Genomic DNA, 21024 nt, shown 5'->3' on the forward strand with positions numbered 1-21024 from the left:
TGTTTTCACAGATGTGCATCTTTTATCTTTCAATCCCTATTTTAACCTTTAAATACCTTCCTGCTTCCACTGATCTGCTCAGAGAGGTGCGATATTAAACAACCCCTCGCCCGAGCAAAGCAGGTGCGACCCCGGGACGCTCAAGCTAAAAAACAGCAAAGCGCCACTCTGCCCGCCTCTTCCAAACCTGCGGCCGGCGCTGCGGCCACAACTAAGCACAGAGACGGCGCTTCGGGGACTAAAAAGACTGCTAAAACCACAGGCAAGGCAGGCTCATCCACTCAAGCTAAAGCTAACCCGCGGAGCACTAACACCACTAGTCGCGGGACTGGTAAGTTCAGCTAGTTGGGACTGAAGCCTGCTTGCCTGTCAGTGTTTCTTGCATGCGTGCCTCCCTGCATGGTAAATGTGCTTGTATCACTGTTTGAAGGGAATAAAGACTCACTTTAAACGTGTCTGCACTTGTAAACCATGGCGTCACGTACACCCCCTTATGTATTTGATGTAGATCTGTCAATCAATTCAAATAGTTAATCGCGATTGATTGTAAGTTAATCGTACATGTTTTATCAGTTCAAAATGTACCTTAAAGTGAGATTTGTCAAGTATTTAATACTCTTATCAACATGCGAATGGGCAAATATGCTTGCTTTATGCAAATGTATGTATATATGTATTACTGGAAATCGATTAACAACACAAAACAATGACAATATTGTTATTGGTACTGCATTTAGCATTAAAACAAGCCCAACAGTCAACATCAGCTGTCAGTGTGTCAGTGTGTCAGTGTGCTGACTTGACTATGACTTGCCCCAAACTTTTATTTAAATTATCATAAAGTGGGCATGTCTGTAAAGGGGAGACTCGTGGGTACCCATAGAACCCATTTTCCTTCACATATCTTGAGGTCAGAGGTCAAGGGACTCCTTTAAAAATGGCAATGCCAGTTTTTCCTCGCCAAAATTTAGCATAACTTTGGAGCATTATTTAGCCTCCTTGGCGACAAGCTAGAATGACATGGTTGGTACCAATAGATTCATTAGCTTTTTTAGTTTCTTATGATGCCAGTATATTCACTCTAGTTTTAAAATGAGCCCATTACAACCTAAAAATTACAAGTTGCGTTACTGCGTTTCAGAAGAGTAGCTACCAAATAGTATTCCTGTCTCTCCGTCTTGATAGTGTCCTTTCCTAATTAGAAGAGATTTCTAGTCAAGTGAGTAACTGTAGAAGTGTTTATGATATCTGTTTCTGAGAAAAGAGAAGTGAAAATGTTTTAGCTCAGCTCTGTAAACGGCCAGTACAACTTTGTGTGTGTAAGCGAGAGCACATGAGTGTGACTGAGGTCAGTGTAGCATGGCCCTCATAAAATGAGCTCCGACAAGCTCATGTGATTTTGATTGATTGGATGATGCCATGAAATGATCATCACCCTTCATCCAGTGTGTGTGTGTGAGTGTGTGTGTACTTCTTTAACTTACAGCATGGTGGAACTGAGCAGCACAGAGCCCAGAACTGGAATGTTGCATGTGATGTTCATGCTGTCTTTTCTGGAGGCCTCTGTGTATTTTATTTTGAGTTATTATGGGAAGTGGATAAAAGTTGTTTTATTATTTTTTTTTTTAAATAACACAAGTTAACTTACATAACTGTCCTGTCCTCAGGCTGCTTTACCAGCACACAAAGACACTTCACAGACATTTAAAGGACTGCTTCAGTCAGTATTATCTTAGGTGTTCTTTGTTTGTTGCACTTTTTTTTTTTTTTATGATTATAAATGGTTATTCTAATACTGAAATGTTATGGCTAAACCAGATGTGTTTAATACATAATTATATACTGTAGATTAGGAGCAAAATGATTAGTCTATCAGTGATAAGTCAATGACAGAAAATTGTCAATGTGAATATTTTCAACTATTTATAAGAATTAGGGCTGTCAATCGATTAAAATATTTAATCGCGATTAATCGCATGATTGTCCATAGTTAATCACAATTTATCACACATTTTTTTTATCCGTTCAAAATGTACCTTAATGGGAGATTTGTCAAATATTTAATACTCTTATCAACATGGGAGTGGACAAATATGCTTGCTTTATATAAATGTATGTATATATTTTTTATTGGAAATCAATTAACATTATGACATGGTTGGTACCTTAGTTTTTCTAGTTTTATGATGCCAGTATCTTCACTCTAGCTTTAAAACTGAGCCCACTTCAACCTAAAGTTGCGTTAATACGTTAAAGTAATTAGTGTCGTTACAACAAATTTGCGGTATCGTGTTATTATCGTGTTAACTTTGACAGCCCTAGTAATAATGGATTAAGTAATGAAAACAATCATTAGTGGCAGCTCTACTGTACATGCTGAAATTAAAGTTTTTTCTGCTACAGCATACATATCTGCTCTGTCAATGACTTTAAAAATAATAAATAGTAAGAATCAGAAACCAAAAGAGAAACTAATATTTTAGATTTTATGATTAGAGGTTTGAGTAGACCTTACTCTTCAATACTACTTCTAACAACACGCTGTCTGCCCTTGACTTGTTTGCCATAGTGCAAGTTTGTCAACTTTTTCTCTTGTTCCCCTGCCGGTGCTTAGCCTGCAGGCTGCTGTCAATCAAACACAGACACGCCCCTCCAGCCAGCTGAGACAAAAAGTAGTATTTCTGATATTTCCCCAAACACCTTTTTTTCTTCCTTTTTAATTTTGAAAAGAATACTAACTATACATTTATACAACACTATGACAATGTTTTTGACTCCAAAAAAAGATGCCTAAATGCATAGAATTTATATAAATAGATAGAACCGCCTACAGACAGCTGAGAGTTTTTGTTTACGTAACCTGCATGTCTTCTGTGGGAGGAAACTGGAGCACCTGGAGGAAAGAAAAAGTCAAAATGTTTCCCTTCTCATTTTCTCTTGCTCCTGGTTCTCCTCAGCCAAATCCTCCCATCCAAAGAAGACAGGATTCACGACAAAAACCACCACCGCCTCCACCTCCAACTCCACCTCCAACTCCAACTCCATCCCTCGTTCTCGTGGGTCTAAGGACTCTGCAGCACATACTGAGGGGACCAACCGGAAATCAAACACTCCCACCTCTTCCTCCGTACCTCAAAAGGCCCCCTCAGAGACTTCTAGCCAGCCTGGGGAGTTAAAATCCTCGCCCCAGTCCTCACACACCAAGCCTGCCTCATCTAAAGCCTCAGGCGATGAGGCAGAGGGAACTCCGGCTGCTTCTCCTCCTGCTCTAGAACCTAAATCTGCTCCCAATGGCTCAACTGCGGGTGAGGAGACCCACAAGGGTGTGGCTTCTGAACCCACTGTCCTGTCTCCCCTTATCAACTCTGCTACAGAGGACACTTCCTTCACAGAGGGAGAGACGGGGGAGAAACGGGGGAGAACGGGAGTGGAGGGGGGAGATGAAGACAAGAAGAAAGGAGAAACAGTGTCTGCTGAGGAGAACAGCCTGAGGTAAAAATGTTGTAAAGACATGAGAGTTGGTGAAACATGTTCGTCCTCTCTGCACGTCATTTCTTATACATCTAGAGTACATCACATCTAAAATATTAGCATTTGGTGGATAACAGCTTTACAGATCTCAGGATTTGTCCCATTTCAACAAACGTGTGTCTTGTTATTGTTCCCTGCAGGTCTGCAGAGGGCCAAGCTGAAAAGCCACAGGGCCTCAGTGTGAACACAGAGACGGCCTTGGTGACGGTGATCCCCGATAGGCCGAGAGACAGCCAAACTAGTGACTCTGACTCCGACGGACCAATCCTGTACCGTGATGAGGAGGAAGACGAGGAAGAAGACGAGTACACGACCAGTATGGCATTCATTTTGCAACGCATCACACAGTAATGGAGATCCACATGAAACGCTTTTGTCCAAGGTGCTTGGGAGGTTGCGCTCCTGTCGCGCCTGCCGTTACTAAGCGACCGAAACCTGCGTGCTGCGATGACGATGATGAAGTTGTGGTAATTTAGCAGTAAAAACCGCACTGACTAAACTAAACAAAGTCAAAATAAATATAAATCACAGTAACATTACTGCAACTATTTTTATCTCGCTGGGGCAGCCATCGTGCCCTGGAAAAATGGGCGCTTGGGAATGCTTGCGCGCTGCGATGACGTCGCTCTCACATTTGCCGCGCGTCTACATTAACAACAATGGATTTGAGGGTGCAAAAAACGCGTCATTTCATTAAGAATATGCTATTTATTTTGTAAACGCTGGCTAAAAACTGGAAGGAACAAGCAGCTCTAGCTTCTTATTCACGTTTGACACAGTGATGCTCTTTAGAGAACACTCAGTCACCAGTTCATTAGGTTCCTCTTTTACTTTCACACAATTTGTACGTTTTAAACGAGTCCTAGTCACGTGCACCTGCAGTTTGTGGTATATATCAAGCTGACCAGTGCTTTATATATATTGTTCCATCTCTGTTCCAGGCGCTCTGGCCATTAGGATCCGCCGACGAGACACCCTGAACATCAAACTGGGGAACCGACCCAGCAAGAGAGCGCTGGAGGATTTAAACATTCTGCCACGGAGCTCGGAGACGGAGAGACAGGAGCTCCGACAGCAGATTGGCTCCAAACTAGTCAGGTACACACTGTCACACACTGTCACACACACACACACACACACACACACACACGCTCAGCATGCTGTGAAAATGTAGCGAGGTGTGAATTTTCATAGTAGGTTTGGCGGAGCTCTGGGATAATAAGCTGTTAATTGTTTTTTTTTGTTGGTGTAGTTGTAGGCGGTGTACTGGTACAAATGATGCACAGTAAAAATCTGTGCTGAAGTTTAGTTTGGTCTTTTTCTACCAGATGAGGGTGTAAAATTAAAGAAAAAAGTTACTTTGATAAGTCATGTTGTTCTTTCTGAAGTCAGTGCAGTGTTTAAATCATTTCTTATGTGCTCCTTGTAGAAAAATTTGTGAAAACAATTTTCTCCTTTTAGGCGCCTGAGCCAAAGACCCTCCACAGAGGAGCTGGAGCAGAGAAACATCCTCAGGCGTAAGTTTCTGAAATACACTATTGATGTGATACACTGTGTTTATGATTATTATGATGTTTAGAAATTTAAAGGTGCTAAATGTGAGCATTTCTATTGCCTGTGCACGGCTCCCGACATGGCGGCGGCTCGCAGCTAACGGCGCTAACAGTTAAAACAAAGTCAACAGTGCTGACAGAGCTAACTTTGTTAACCGTTATATGTTATCAGCTGTATCCGCTGTATGAGCGCAGTGCAGAACAGCAGCCGTGAGCTAGCCAGTGGGGCACGCCCACACGCACTAAAAGCACGCGCGGCCTGCCCGGCTATGTCAACAAAGCACGGAGAAGCTCTGATTACAACACACACAGAGGGAGAGCGACTTCACTCTCTGCTCAGGTAGACATTACTCCTCTATATCTGTACATAGACAATAGTTGTTTGCCGCTATATTAATGCCCTGGATAGCATATAGAGCACCTTTTAAATAGTAAAATCACAATTGTTTTAGTTATGGCAATATAATGAAAAATCAGTATGGTTGCATGGAAATGTGTGCGCAGTTGCTGCTACTTTAGTTTCGAAACTTGCCTCATTTTTATTCACACCTAACAAACTTGAAATAAATCACGCTGACAGTGTTGCAAAACCTCATCTGATACATGGTGGGATGGTGTTAACCTGCTCGTGAGAAATGGAGTAACACCAGGTAGAGATATTAGGCACTGATACAATCTGTAGTCTTGGTCTTATCTCTCAAATTTGAAATTAGCAAGTGACATCCAGCGATAGAATTTGCTCAAAAAATTGCTTTTATTGTAGTTTCCTGCCGTATAACTACATGTTTCTGAAGCTCTGTGTTTTACTGATGTTCACATTTCTTACGCCTCACATCAGAAGCACTGTTGGGGAATTACAGCTGATAAAACTAGAAACGTGGTTCATTATGGCCATATAATTAAAGTGACTCATAAAATGTTCTTGCCATTTTCTTGCCAACACTTTATAATAACCATCATTTATACAGGATATGGTAAATTGACATTAATGAAAAAATTGGAAAACTGGAACATCTACTTTATGTTAGACACATAATAATGTTGTTGCAATTATGACCTAAGCTGACCTTTTCTTTGTGTGAACATTAAAAATGGACGTGTAAACAGCTTCACGAAAAATAAAATCAGAGGTAACACTTTATCTAAAGGTCATTTATAAATGATAAATTGATAGTTAATTATTGTTTTACTGTTAACAAACAACAAAATGATAATATAATGATTATTATTAGTAATGCTATAATTTATGTTATTTTAATAGTTTATTGTTGCACCCATTATAATATTTTATATATACGTATTTGTTATTGATTAAGCTATTGTTTGTAAACCTTAAAGAATTTCTTTGTGAAACATCTATAAACATTACACAGATAGATGGACCAGATAGTGGTAGCACTTTGTTAATGGTTAATAATTAGTTTGTAAATTGTCACAAACAAAAACTTAATATAGTATAAACAATGTTATAATGTGTGCAACAATAAACTGTTAATAAATAGTTTACTAATGTAATCAGAATGTAATTGTTATCAGCTATGATCCAATTTATATAATAATAATAATAACAATATATAATTTAAAAAACGAATTATTTCATATTAAAAAAACTAATGATAAAATAACATAAATTATAGCATTACTAATAATTAGTAAACATTATTAATTATCATTTTGTTGTTTGTTAGCAGTAAAATAACTTAACTATCAATTTACCATTTATAAATGATGGTTATATAAAATGTTACCTCTGATTTTATTTTCTGTGAACCTGTTTACACGTCCATTTGTATTCTTCACACAAAGAAAAGGGCAGCTTAGGTCATAATTGCAACAACAATATTATGTGTCTGTCTAACATAAATATCTGGGTAAGAAGATAGATGTTCCATGTATATATATAACAGGTATTGTGGTGTTCCAGCTGTGGCAGCAACAGATTGCCAGATACGACCTTGTGTGTCTCATTAATTAGATAGACGAGAAAGATATGTCTGTCTAAATTATGAGTTACTGTCTATTAGATTACACTGAGCTGATGTGGTCAGTCACACTGATGCCTTTATTACTTTACAGACTGCCTCAAAATTGGGTTTATAGACTTTATTGTTTTTTATGCCTCCGCGCCGACGACAGCCGGAGGCATTATGTTTTCAGGTTGTCCGTCCGTACGTACGTCAGTCTGTCTGTCTGTCCGTGAACGTGATATGTCAGGAATGTCTGAAGGGTACAAACATCCACTTGGACTCAAGGATGAACTGATAAGATTTTGGTGGTCAAAGGTCACTGTGACTTCACGCCCGTCCCATTCTCATGAAAGCGATATCAGGAACACCTGGAGTAAATCTAGCTTTTTCTGTTCCTTACGTTGGTCACAGTACACCACATTAATGAAAGTGAAGTTAGTTCAGGTAAGTTAGTACACACACTACACACTAGCCACAAAAAAATATTAAATAGATCACTAGTTCTCAACCAGGGATCCAGCTACCCCCAGGGGACCTTTAAGGAGTTCCAGGGGGTCCCTAGAGTAATGGGAAATAGTTTGTTTTCACTATTAAATTCACTATAGAAGTGAGCCCAATGTGAGTAAGAGTCATAAGAGGGACTGTTCTGATCATAGGTTTCATTTCCTCCATGGTAGTTGACAGCTATAGACGTCTGGTCTTAATGAATCTAACAACCAAACTCTTTTCAGATGGAGGTCCCTGAAGCCAAATCTTATTAAATGGGGGGTCCGTGACTTGATGTGTATCAATTTAGGGGTCCTTGACACAAAAAAGGTTTAGAACTAATGAAATAGACAGTCAAATAGTCAATAAAATGTGTGTGTCATGCTACCAAGCAGGGCTTAAGTCACTCTGCTGGAGGGTTTGCTGGCTCGCTTTTTGTGCCAACTTTGCGTTTCAGAGACCTAAAAGAAGCATTTGAGCTTTGGGTTATTATATTAGTATAATTTCAAAGTCGTTTTGCTCCTGGCCTTACTGAACCAGTACAAACTGCTTTTTCTCCTGCTAAAGGTTGAGTAAATATGCTTTATGCTAAGTGGAAAATAAGTAGAGAATAGCAGCTCACAATCACCAGTTTGTATCCAGCAGAGGTGGAAGAAGTACTCCGATCTTTCACTTCAGTAAAAGTACTAATACCTAGAGATACTCTTGCATTTAAAATCTGACTTGTACAAAAATACCAGCATCAAAATATACTTAAAGTACCAAAAGTAAAAATACTTATTATGCAGAATAATATATATATTGTATTTTTGTTTTATAATTATTGATACATTAATGTGTTCATCACTGTAATGTTGCAGCTGGTAAAGATGGAGCTCATTTTAATTACTTTATATACTGCTGGGTAAATTACCCTGGGGATCAATACAGTTTTATCTTAATCTAATATTACAACCTAATTCATTAGTTGATTATATTTTGTATTATTAATCTGCAAAGTAACTAAACTTAATCAAATACAATACAATACAATACAATACAAATACATCAAATAAATATAGTGGAGTAAAAAGTACAATATTTACCTCTGAGATAGGTAGAAGTATAAAGTAGCAGAAATGGAAATACTGAAGTAAAGTACAAGTAGGTCAAAATTGATTTGTGGGTACCCATAGAACCCGTTTTCATTCACATATCTTGAGGTCAGAGGTCAAGGGAACCCTTTGAAAATGGCCATGCCAGTTTTTTCCTCGCCAAAATTTAGCGCAAGTTTGGAGCATTATTAAATCTCCTTTGCGACAAGCTAATATGACATGGTTGGTACCAATGGATTCCTTAGGTTTTCTAGTTTCATATGATACCAGTATCTTCACCCTAGCGTTAAAGAAATTAGTGGCGTTGACGTGTCATCATCATGTTAACTTTGACAGCCCTAATTGTTGCATAACCCAACAGTATAACATAACTAGAAAAGAACTTAAAGATATCTGAACATTGTGTCTGATCAAGTTCATCCGTCTGTGACTACAGTTTATCCATGAATGGACACGTTCAGTTTATTGAGGCTGTAACTTAACACATTAAATACACAACAGCTGTTAAACTGCTAACTGGCTGGTGTGGTGATGCTGATCTGCTGACATCAAGAGTGTTGAAGGGTATGCGTTTGCATTTTTTACCCAGATAATGCAACCGGTTGGTTTGCAGCTTCAGTGCACGGCATCCATGTCGAGGTGTTGATACTTTTAAGTATTGTGATTTACAGTGTAACACCTGTAACACAGCCTCAGTCCGGTCATAGCACAGGTAAAATGAAGCCAGCCTCCGATGTGTACAGCATGAAGACCAAGATGACTCTTCATTAAGGAAGAAACACTGAAAGAAAAGAGTAGTTTTACACAGTTCCCAGTTCTGTTTATGGGAAAGAAGAGTGACTGGTTTCTGTGCTGTGAATCTCAGAAGGCTTCTATTTCAATCTCTGATGGGACCACTAGAGGTCAAAGAGTTTACCGACATCCCAGCCCAAGTCACCGGCTTGATGTCTACACAGACATGTACATATAACACAACCATAAAGATTCCACGAGAGAGAGAGAATGCATTACAGATTCAACTCATGTGATTCGTTCTGTCTCTAGAAGAAATCAAAGGACTTGAATTCCCCTCTAGCTGCTGTTTATGTTAAGGCAATCGCACCGCTCCACAGCCATGGACACGCTTTAATATGACGGATCACATCGTGCTGTTATAAATAGAAGCAGTAGCTCGTTGCAGACACGGTAGGTGTGAAATGACTCTGTTGGTTCTCTGCATGCAGACAAGAATGAAGAAGAAGAGCATGAAGCCAAGCAGGAGATTAAAAGGAGACTCTCCAGAAAGGTACTGTAAACACCAACCACACACACACACACACACACACACACAGAAAAGACACAGTGAGTCTATATTTAGCTGCTAATATGTTTCGCTCCACCTCATGAGTCACTGTAAGGAGGCAGAAAAGATACTTTGTACGGAAATATCAGCCCATCTAGTGGACACAGACGGAACTGAAACTTGTCTTTCAGCCGAGAGGCTTTCTGTCTCTTGTGATTAAAGACGACATCCGCTTCATAGAAACCTTTTAACCCTCTGAGACTCACAATAGACCAGTTTTTGTCTTTTTTAGGGAGGTACACAGGGGCTTTAGGGGGAGATAGTAGGTCAACAGTAGATGTCACATAGAAGTGGTGTACATCATCTGAAAGCTGGGAACCTGAAGATTGATTTGATTTGTGAAATTGTGAAAGTGTATAAGGCCTTAGAACATTATGATGGAAGTATATGGTGGTCATTCCCATGCTGTATTATGTCTCATAAGTTGATGCAGCAATTTTTGGGTTGATAGCATTTGTTACACAGATTTGGTGCTAAATTTAACCATTTTTTACCACTCGAGAATTGATAAAAATGATCAATTATAGGCTTTCTAGTTTTGTATAATATACCTTCACTCTAGCTCTAAAACTGAACTTGCTACAGCCTCTGAAAGACAGTAAAGTTGGTTGGGATCGTGGGTCTCAAGGGGTTAAATAAGCAATACAGGGTACAATCACAAAATTAATCATAGGCATATACAGTATGTTAGACTTTAATATAACTTAAAACTAAAAACAAAAACATTGAGAAGACCATTCTTGAATTTTGATGTTTATGATCTAATTTATTTTCCTCTTTCTGTGTGTGTGTGTGTGTAGCTGAGTGTGAGGCCCACAGTGGCAGAGCTCGTCGCCCGCAGGATCCTTTGTTTTAACGAGTATGTGGAGGTAACAGACGCCAAGGATTATGACCGGCGGGCAGACAAACCCTGGACACGGCTCACTCCCGCTGATAAGGTGCTGCAGTTAATATCTGTATTATTTTAGTTTTTTATTGTGTGATAGGTTGGCTGCTTTTTTCCTTTATTATGTTATCAGTTTATCAACCTGTTGCTAGTCGGTGTTTGCATAAATGTGTAATATACTGGGTGGAGGAGGGGCTTTTAAACTCAGGCACTCAGAGCATGATGTGCCACACATCAACAATTAGGGCCGGTAGTCCAGACTCCGCAGCTGGTTCACCTGCAATACAACTGAGCAAAGAGAACACAGAGAAATCGAAGTCCTGGGACATAACATAAGTTATATATCAACCTGAAAATGCAAACACTACAGGCGGTTAAAGGATATCAAAGCACACTGCATTGACAAAAGTAGGAAGACACCTGAACTTTAAACCCATATGGAATTGCTGAAAATTTAATTCCAAAACCTTGAGCATTAAGCTGATGATATAACAGCCTCCTCTCTTCTGTGGAGGCTTTCCACAAAATGTTGGCTGCAGGGATTTTTCAGCTCACAGTTGGTGCTCCAGTTCACCCCAAAGGTGTTTGCATTGAGATGATGTCAGGGCTCTGTGGAGGCTAGTCAAGTCTTCCATATAGAAGTCAGAAAACTTTATTTTTATGGACCTTACTTGGTGCACAGGGACACATGAAAAACAACCCCAAACCAAAAGTACACACTGTATACTTTTGCTCGTATAAGCCGGGTTTCCACCAAAAGTTCCTGGGACTTTTAGTCCCCTTTAGCCCACTGTTGTCTGCGTTTCCACTGCAGTCTAAAGACCTGCAAAGATTAGGCAAATTAGTCCGCTGATGTATGAAAAAACAACATGCATGGGACGAGGACTGCTGGTGGTCACAGCAGTAAACACACTATGCAGACTGCAGTTCAGTGAGCTCGCCTATTTCATCTAAAAAACATTCTGGAAAAACAACGTATATCTCACTGTGACGACATTTACTGCTGCATATATTTACTGCTGCATGTTGGATGTAATGAATGAAATGCAGCAGAGGAAAATGAAACTAAGAGCAACTGTCTCCACAGTAAGTCATCAGTAGAGTGTTTGAGGGTTATTTATTTGTGCTTTAGAACGTTAATGCCGTGAAACAATCAACAATCGCTCGTACGATCTCTAAGCCTCTTTTTTCTCTTTTTTTTTTTAAATTAGTCGGGAAGCCGACAGCAGAGCTTAACTTTACTTTCAATGTTGTCAAACATTCTCCCCTTGTCCTAAAATGGTCATAAATCGATACTAGAGTGTTTCCTTGTTTTATGAATGAAGAAGTACAGTTGAAGCAGCGGTGCTGTGTGTGTGTGTGTGTTTCACCAATCAGCGACGGTCATCCCTGCAAACTCCATCTCAAAAGTTCCAGTACTTTCAGAAAATACTACAGCCTGACCAGTCCTCTTTGGGGGTAAAAGTTCCCTGTAAAACGTCCACAGAACGTAATTTAGACTCTGATACCTGCAGTTGAAATGCAGTGAGTTCCTCAAAAGGTTCTTAGTTCCAGGGGAAAGTTCCTGCGGTGGAAACAGGGACTAAAGTTTATGTAGCACTTGATGAAATTCACCTTGCTCACATGAAGTGAGATGATTCATGTGTCGACAAAGAAAGAATATAAGTGCATGCATGTACCAGATCCACTGTACAAATGTCTTCCATGTCTTTACAACACCTGGTAGAAGGAGAAAGGCCCTCAGTTTGCTGGAGAGCAGTTTTTATGTCAAGCCTGCCCTCTGCTGGTGATGTGTAGAACTACACAGCCCACAGAAATCACATAGACCTTTACCTCCCTCACAGACTTTAATTTGCATCACCAGGCTGAGTGCAAGAGGGTAGGACAAATGCAGTATGAGGACAGGGACAGGACTTCATGTCACCTGTGGCTGGTCAATTGCAAGGCTCATTTTTCATATATAATTTAATAAAACTAGGAGTTTGTTGCTAACTTTCTGAATCCAATAATCCTATATATTAAGAATATTGTTTGATAAATCAACATAATCCTAAACCAACAAAGAACAAGACATGTATTTGCTGCTGTGTACATGTAATCTTGTTCTTGACAGCATTTTGGACAGTCAGCGTTACAACATTACACTATGAATTGTGGGTAGTTCCCTGAAGTGAAGTCTGCAGCTGCGCAGATTTATGGAAAGTATTAGTATTATAAGGCTGCTTCCTCTTAGTTGGTTGTTTTGGTCTTAGTTGACTAAGATTTCTTTAGTCGATTAGTAATTTTTTATGCTTTTTTCCATGCTGAATGACTGAAGACACTTCTGAGCACACTCTGGTAAATGCAAGATTTAAAGTGGTGCTCTTGTGTGATTCTTTGTGGAGAAACTCAGTTTTACAGTTTTTACATTAAATCAACTAATCAACATAAATTTTATATAATATTAGTCGACTAATTGTTCATTTGTTTCACACATATAAAAAGACAGTGAAAATAAAATTTGCATGAAAGGATTATAAAATATGTGTGAGGGTGTTTTTAGAAACCAATTATGGCTTGTATAAAAAAACACACCTAAACCGATTAAACAAACACCGATATCCGATCCGGTATCGGTGCATCCCGAGTACATAGACAATGACACAGAGATGCGTGCGTACGTGCGTGCGTGCGTGCATATGTTGGGGGAGCAGGTGGCCTTGTCCTGCTAAGTGCATTTTTATCATTATCGTGTTTGTGTGTTCTGCCTCTCAGGCTGCTATCCGTAAGGAGCTGAACGAGTTCAAGAGCCGAGAGATGGAGGTTCATGAAGACAGCAAACAGTTCACCAGGTACTGGAGCGGTCGATGACCTCCACTCTGACCGTAACTCATGTATTCATTAGTAGTTTATCACCATAAATCCTGCTGTTTATCAGCTCACATTGATCACAGCCATTTCCACTGACGGTAAAGTCTCGATTTACACACCTGGGTCGACTCCAGTTCATTAGCCTCAGCCATTGATTACTAATAAAGTTCAGGTTCACTCTCTCATATGTTATTATTAGATCTGTGTGGCATGGTTTCATATTGCATCGCTGTACTGAGCGCACAGAGATCAAGTCCACCAATAAAAACTTCTACACCTTTTTAATTCAAATATATTTCCAAAACAACTACATAATGTTTCACTGATAACAGTTAAAACTGCTGATTCACTATTAGTAGAAGATTCACAATATTTGTTACTTCCACTGTTTGCATTTGTAGTTGATTCACCAAGTTGAGACAAAAGTTTTATCTGAACACTGTTAACGTTTGCCTGTTTTATATGTTATAATCCATGCTGTTAATCTGATTTTGGCATCGTTTATATTGTATATATTTTGGATTTGCACCTTGTTGTTCTTAGTAGAGCTGTCAACCGTTTAAAATATTTCATTGCGATTAATCGCACATTTTTTATCTGTTCAAAATGTACCTTAAAGTATCAAGTATAAAGTATTTAATACTCTTATCAACATGGTAGTGGGCAAATATGCTTACTTTATGCAAATGTATGTATATATTTATTATTTGAAATCAATTAACAGCACAAAATAATGACAAATATTGACCAGAAACCCTCACAGAGCGTTAAAGAAATTAGTGGCGTTATTTGTGTTAACCCATTATTATTGCGTTAACTTTGACAGCCCTAGTTCTTAGACTTTTATATTTGCACTCTTCCCACTTTATATTGCAACTGCTGCACACCAATCTCCCTCTGGATAAATAAAGTTGTATCTTATCTTTTGTATTCCCATAATAGCTCATGAAACAAATAGCACCTTTATCTATTGCTGCAGTGTTTAGATCAGTCATACGTTTTCCGCACAAAAACATCAAACCATTTTCATTCTCTAAAGCATTTGGCTGCATCTCAAAAAAAAATTCAAAGGGCAAGTGTGGGGTTGTGAGGAGTGTTTTTGGTGAAAATCCATATCAGATCAATATATAGCAGCAGTTACACTGGATATAAAATTGTTACAACCGGTAAAACCCACAGAGCAAAAACAGGACTCAACAGCACAACTCAGAGCAAGGCAATGGTGCTAATCAAACAGTCTTTACTTGCCAAAACAGGTTCAATACATTAACACTAGAAATGGCTGGGACGCTTGACTCAGGGGACAAACACGAACTGGCATGGAGACAGGGAAACACAGACTAAATACTCTGGGGAGATGAGGCTAAATAGGAGCAGGTGAGGATGATTCGGTGCAGGTGAAACCAATCGGGGAGGGTTAGGTAATCACACAGGCGGGGAACACACAAGGGCAGGAAGGGAAGTATCTCAAACGAGAGAAGAGGTAAGTAACATAAAATAAAACAGGAAAGAATAACTGAATATAATAAACATTAAAAACACATTACCTAAGGAGCAGGACGAGACATGACACAAACAGTGTGCAGATTCTAATTTAGCTGTGAATATCACTCGCTTTCTTGAGCACCTGCTAAAAATGTTTTTTTTTTACGTTAAGGGGCTGTCACTTAAAAAAAACAATTAAGTTGGAACAGATGAGAACTAACTTTTAGTAAAACAAATATGATTGCCACCCATGTAACCCTATATGTTGTATGCATGTACTGTATGTCTTTGCTCCGCAGGGACGGAAACTAGAGAATAGGGCTGCACAATTAATCATAATTTTATTGAAATCACAATATGGCCTACTGCAATTTTCAAATAGCAGGAGGTGCGATATTTGTTAAAGGTCAAAAGTGTGTCAAAATACCATTTTAAATTAAATATTGTGGTACTGCAGAGTATGGAGGACAGAACCTGTCAAAAAAAATAAATTAATAAATATGCCATTAAAATTAGCAAAAGTAATATTAAAAATAAATGTAGTCATTAATAAATTGATGAAATATGACATACATTGATATTTCTGTTTAATTTGCTTTTTTTTTTTATTTATTTACCTTTGTAATAATTCCCTGGACACGGCTTACTCCTGCTGACAATGTGCTACAGTTAATAGGCCGCATTGTAAAATCTGGATTTTTATTTTTTTATTGTTTGATACATTAACTCATAGTAAAAAAATATATTAAAAAAATGTAGTCATTAATAATTGATAAAATGTGACATACATTGATATTTCTGTTTTAATTTGCTTTTTTATTTAAATAACACATCATATTATTACACATATTCTACAGACTTAAGAAAACATCTTTGTTTGGTACAGATCCCTGCAAAAATAATCATTTTAATATGTTTTTAAATAAAAATGAGAATAATGATGTAAAAAATAATAATAAGCATTATTTAGCCTCCTTCCCCACATGGTAGTATGGTTTGGTTGTTACAAACGGATTCCTTTGATTTTCTAGTTTCATATGGCGTTAAAACAAATTTGCGTTAACGCGATTGTTATCGCATTAACTTTGACAGCTCTAGTATGTGTGTATTGTGTTTTCATAAACTAAGCCTGTGAATGTATTTTCAGATTCCATCGGCCCTAAGCGCTCTCACTGCCAGCTGGACGTCAGCACCACAAGCTTTCCGGTCCACAGCTCCCAGCAGTCCCCCGGCCCTTCAGACCCTCAGTCCACGTTCCTTTGGGATCCTCTTGCGCCTGATATGTATTCTGTCTATAGTGACAGCTACAGGTGTGTCTTAAGGCCTTGGCCATCCATGGACGCCAGTGAAACATTTGCACATATCTATAGTCAGAACAGTGGTGTGTATAGCGCTCTGATTAGATTATTTATTGTAGATGGCCAGAATCTGCTGGTATGTGATATTTGTTTTTTTGGTTCACTTCAGGCCTCATCATGAGAGGTTCTAGGGAGGAAAAATAGGCAAAATATTGTGGCTAGTGAATGTGGCTCAATTGTACAAAAGAGTTTGTGTACTTGCCAAGGTATGCCTTGTCATAAACTGCCATATATGGGCATCCTCCTAGAACAGGAAATGAGAATGATTGGCTGGTTGCGTGCTGATGTCAGTGCCCATGTCATAGATCAGAGGGGAGGAGAGGCAGTTTGTTCTGCTCCGATGTGCCTCTCGGAGTTGAATCTGAAATACTGCAGTTCATTTTTAGACATATTTAAAGTATATTGCCACTAGAGGGCATTATATCATAAGAATTATAGACCGTGAGGATGAGGAGGTGTATGTAGATGAAGAATAATCTGAAAAGTGTTATATTTATAACTGCTGAAGCTGAGGGATCGGTGGGCACCTGAGGCTCTAATAGTGAAAGTGCAATTGAAATCACTCCAGTTCTAGCCAATTCTAATTCCTCCTGATGATACACGATGATCATGTACCATCATATAATGTATCTTATGTTGAGTTATTAAGTGCAAATCTCTGATTACAAAGTGCTGGACTTGCTGTTTAGAGTGTTTTCATTTTAGGCTTTTGGCCGGAGCTCTGACTCAGAGTGACTCGGTGCCAAAGATAAAGCAGGAATTTGATTGTATGTTTGTCTTTTTATTTGAAAGTTTTGATTTTGTTTGGCAGACTTCCTTTGAAGGTATTGGGAATAGAGAACAGGCAATTGGAGTGTCCACCAGTGAAGCAATCAACAGGCCTCTCGAAGAAGTCCAGAAGTACTTTATTTTCCATTTCCTTGAACATTCTTTTGCAATTTAATCTGTCAGCCTGTGATAGACACTTAAGGAGAGCTTTGCTGACAAGTGGTCCTTTTACACTTTGCCCTAACATGCACCTTGAATCCAGCAGTAAAAATCCGTTTTTTTTATTTCTCTTTTGAACCGGAGAATTTAAAGGAATTGTTCAACTTTTTGGGAAATACACAATGAGTTGATTTACAAAAACTTAATCTGGCAACTATTTTCATAGTCGATTTAGTAATTTCAGTAATTTAACAGGTGGTGATTTAATGCTGTTTTTTTTTGTTATCATATATGACATTAAACTGTCAGGATTAATACTGTCGGGATTTGGACCGATCTCATAAAACAAGCTAAGGAAATGTCCATTATAACTGGGAAGTAATAATGGACATTTTCCATTATTTTCTGATATTTTATAGATGACAAGATGAATCAATACGAAGAGGAAAAAATAATCAAATAAATTGACTGTCAAAATAATCATTAGCTGCAGTGCTAAAATGCCAAATGCCAATGTTACGGCCAATTACACACTGGGGGCGTTCGTTTTTTTCTTCGTGCTACTAGTTCGCACGTCAATATATTTTCTTGAACTGTTGTTTTTGTCACGAGTAATTTCACACAGAATGCAAATAAGCAAAGCCGTTTTTTTTCAGAACAAAGTGGATTTTTCTGAGCTTTCACACCACGAATAACGGCATGTTGTGGACTTTGTCACTCCAAGGCAGCGCATAACAGATTCACTCTTTTCGCTCTTACCTTTCACAATAAAAGCTTAGATATATATACACTGTGTAACTGTTTATCTGAGGCAAATTGACTAAAATAGTAGCTTTAGGCCAGTGGTTCTCAACCTTTTTTGTGTCAAGGACCTCTAAATTGATACACATTAGGTCACGGACCCCCATTTGATAAGATTTCACTTCAGGGACCTCCAATCTGAAAAGATGTTGATTGTTGTGATTAGACCGGAATTCTATAATTGTCAACTACAGTTGAGGAGATAACCGTGGAGGAAGTGAAACATATGATCAGAATCTGACTCTCACTGAATTAAATAGGTAAAATAAATTCATGAACTCCTTCAAAGACCCCTGGGGGTCGAGAACCACTGGATGTGAAATATTCGCAGGCGAGTATTTAGCATTTTTGTTTTGTTTATTTGTATAGATGAGTATTGAAGCAAAGAGACGAAACTCTGGTGTTTTTCTAACAACAGCTGCTGCCTCAATTTTTGAAACGCTTATTATATTTATAAAATGTTATTGTTCAACACAGGCCATTTCGGTAGAATATGACAAAATAATCTTGTTTTACTTTTGTACGGCACTTTTTAGGCGGACGTTTCACTGGCATCTTACCCAAAATAGCGGAAGCGTACCTCTGCTGCTGGGTGCTGATGTTGCAATGGAACAAACAATTGACTTTCACTTCTTGACAATATCCGTTCTTTGTATTCGTCACGCCCCCCCGGTGTGTAAAGGCTTATAGCCGAAAAGTTTGATACCACCAGCAGGCGATTAGCTCAGCTTAGCATAAGCACTGGGAACAGTGGGAGACAGCTAGCCTGGCTCTTCACATTTCATTTTTTGTACACATTAAAAAGACAAGATTTATTAAGAGGTGCTGGTAGATTTGTTTGTATCCTTTCGAACAGAGCCAGGCTAGCTGTTTCCCCCTGTTTTCAGTCTTTATGCTAAGCTAAGCTAATTGCCTGCTGGTTGTAACTTCACAAGTAGCACATAGACATGAGAGTTTCGATCATCTCATCTAACTCAGCAAAATTGTGAATGAGAGGATTTCCCAAAATTTTCAAAATTTTACTTTAATATCACATGTAAGGCAAAACTAAAATATTTGTTACAGTAATCTAAGCAGACAGAAGGGAGGTTATGAAGCAGCATGGTGTATTTCTTGGCTCATTTTATATTCCAATGCTCTTCAGGATTCAATTTGTATTTTGTGCACTCTTGGAAAGGTGTTTAGGCTTTCATAAGTCTAAATTGATTTTTTTATTGTGAGGAGATTAAATACACATAAGTAAAGCAGTTGGCTGCACAACAACTTAACTACACTCAAGAGGATTTGCCTTTGTTTAAATATGCTGACACAGACATTTAGTGTGTGTGTGTGTGTGTGTTTGTAGATTTATGATTTGTTAGCAACGTGGATGAGGTGGTTCACCTTTGGTGCATTTATAGATTTTCTGCTTCAAAATGCTCTGAATACTCGAGATGTATGTTAATGCAAAATGTAAAGGGGATCAATTAATAATGATTTGTTTTTGCGTGAACGCCAGAAGGTTTTGCTGAGCTATCAGACAAAGAAAAGTCAGTGGTGAAATGTCGGACAGATATGCAGACAGAGAACCTGAACTTAAGACTTTCTCTCAGAAATATTTCAGGAGAAGCTGGGACAGAAAAAAACAAATCATGGCGTGGCTGTTCAATGTTTTTTTTCTTCCCAGCATATTTGGAATATAAAAGAAGACGTTGGTTGAAAAGTGATTGACAGATTGAGCTTGCTGACGTCCAAAGCCTTGTGTTCTCATAATAGACCTCGTACGTTGTTAACACATGTCATTCTTACAAATAGTAACTGAATAGGAGAGCTTTATTCTTTGTGTTTCTGAATGTGCGGAGGTTGTAACAGGAAATGATGTACAGTGATTGAAAAGAACCAACAGTATTCATTCATGTCAATGTCTATGTTGTTATATATATTGATTATTTTGTACATAATGTATATCAAGCATGTGCATACATTGAAATCAATTTTACTACCATTATGATACAATAGAACTTTGATGTGAATGTTTTAAACTCTGATTTTAGTTGTCTTATTTTTATCATCCCCAGACAATAATAATGAACAGCGCAGTCTCACAGCAGTTTGTGAATTAGTCACGTAACTTAATTTATTTGACTCGTGTACATAGACACAAATTTACTTTTTTTTCAGCACGACTTTCAACAACGTATTTTTAGTGCGTTTTCCACGAATATCCAGCAACAATTTCCACTCCTGTCTTTTCAAAATAAAAGTACTAATTTAGGCTTAGGAAAAGATTGACTTGTTTAGGTTTAGGCAACCAAACTACTTAGGTTTAGGAAAAGAGTGACTTGGTTAGGCTTAGACAACAAAACTACATAGGTTTAGGAAAAGATTGACTTGGTTAGGCTTAGGCAACACAACTACTTAGTTAGGCGTAGTAAAAGATCACAGTTTGGGTTGAAGTGCTGTAACTTAAGTACAAAAGTTGCGTGACAAATAAATCAACTTTGACTTCTGGTTTCACATGGGACACAGACACCGGTCTCCTAGGCTTAAGTCCTGTGTTTTTTGACCCAAGCCATCCACCCTGACTTCCTCCCTACGCGGCGTATGGATAACATACAAACGTATTTCGTGCTGACCATCATATGTGTCTATGGACACGAATCAATACATTAAATTGATTATTTCACAAACTGCTGTACGACTGGGCTGTAATGAAATTAACTGTTCAGTACATGTATAAGTGCTGCTTCTAGGCGGCATATTGT

At 38.5% G+C, this 21024-nt stretch overlaps 1 protein-coding gene across 3 annotated transcripts in view; it reads left to right on the top strand.

The window, feature by feature from the left end:
- The window catches only part of phactr2 (phosphatase and actin regulator 2), a 60099-nt gene extending 39798 nt beyond the window's left edge, over positions 1-20301 (top strand). For 2 of the 3 annotated variants that reach the window (XM_037781305.1, XM_037781306.1), the window contains exons 5-13: positions 83-331; positions 2958-3492; positions 3672-3847; positions 4473-4629; positions 4993-5048; positions 9855-9916; positions 10774-10911; positions 13614-13690; positions 16342-20301. In XM_037781305.1, the coding sequence (XP_037637233.1) occupies positions 83-331; positions 2958-3492; positions 3672-3847; positions 4473-4629; positions 4993-5048; positions 9855-9916; positions 10774-10911; positions 13614-13690; positions 16342-16357 (1466 nt within the window). In that variant the 3' untranslated portion in view covers positions 16358-20301. The remainder of the gene's footprint in view (positions 1-82; positions 332-2957; positions 3493-3671; positions 3848-4472; positions 4630-4992; positions 5049-9854; positions 9917-10773; positions 10912-13613; positions 13691-16341) is intronic. The other variant, XM_037781307.1, reaches the window with a different exon arrangement.
- The last annotated feature ends 723 nt before the right edge of the window (positions 20302-21024 follow it).

Source organism: Sebastes umbrosus, chromosome 10 (assembly GCF_015220745.1).
Source record: "Sebastes umbrosus isolate fSebUmb1 chromosome 10, fSebUmb1.pri, whole genome shotgun sequence".
In the NCBI taxonomy this organism is placed as follows: Eukaryota; Metazoa; Chordata; class Actinopteri; order Perciformes; family Sebastidae; genus Sebastes; species Sebastes umbrosus.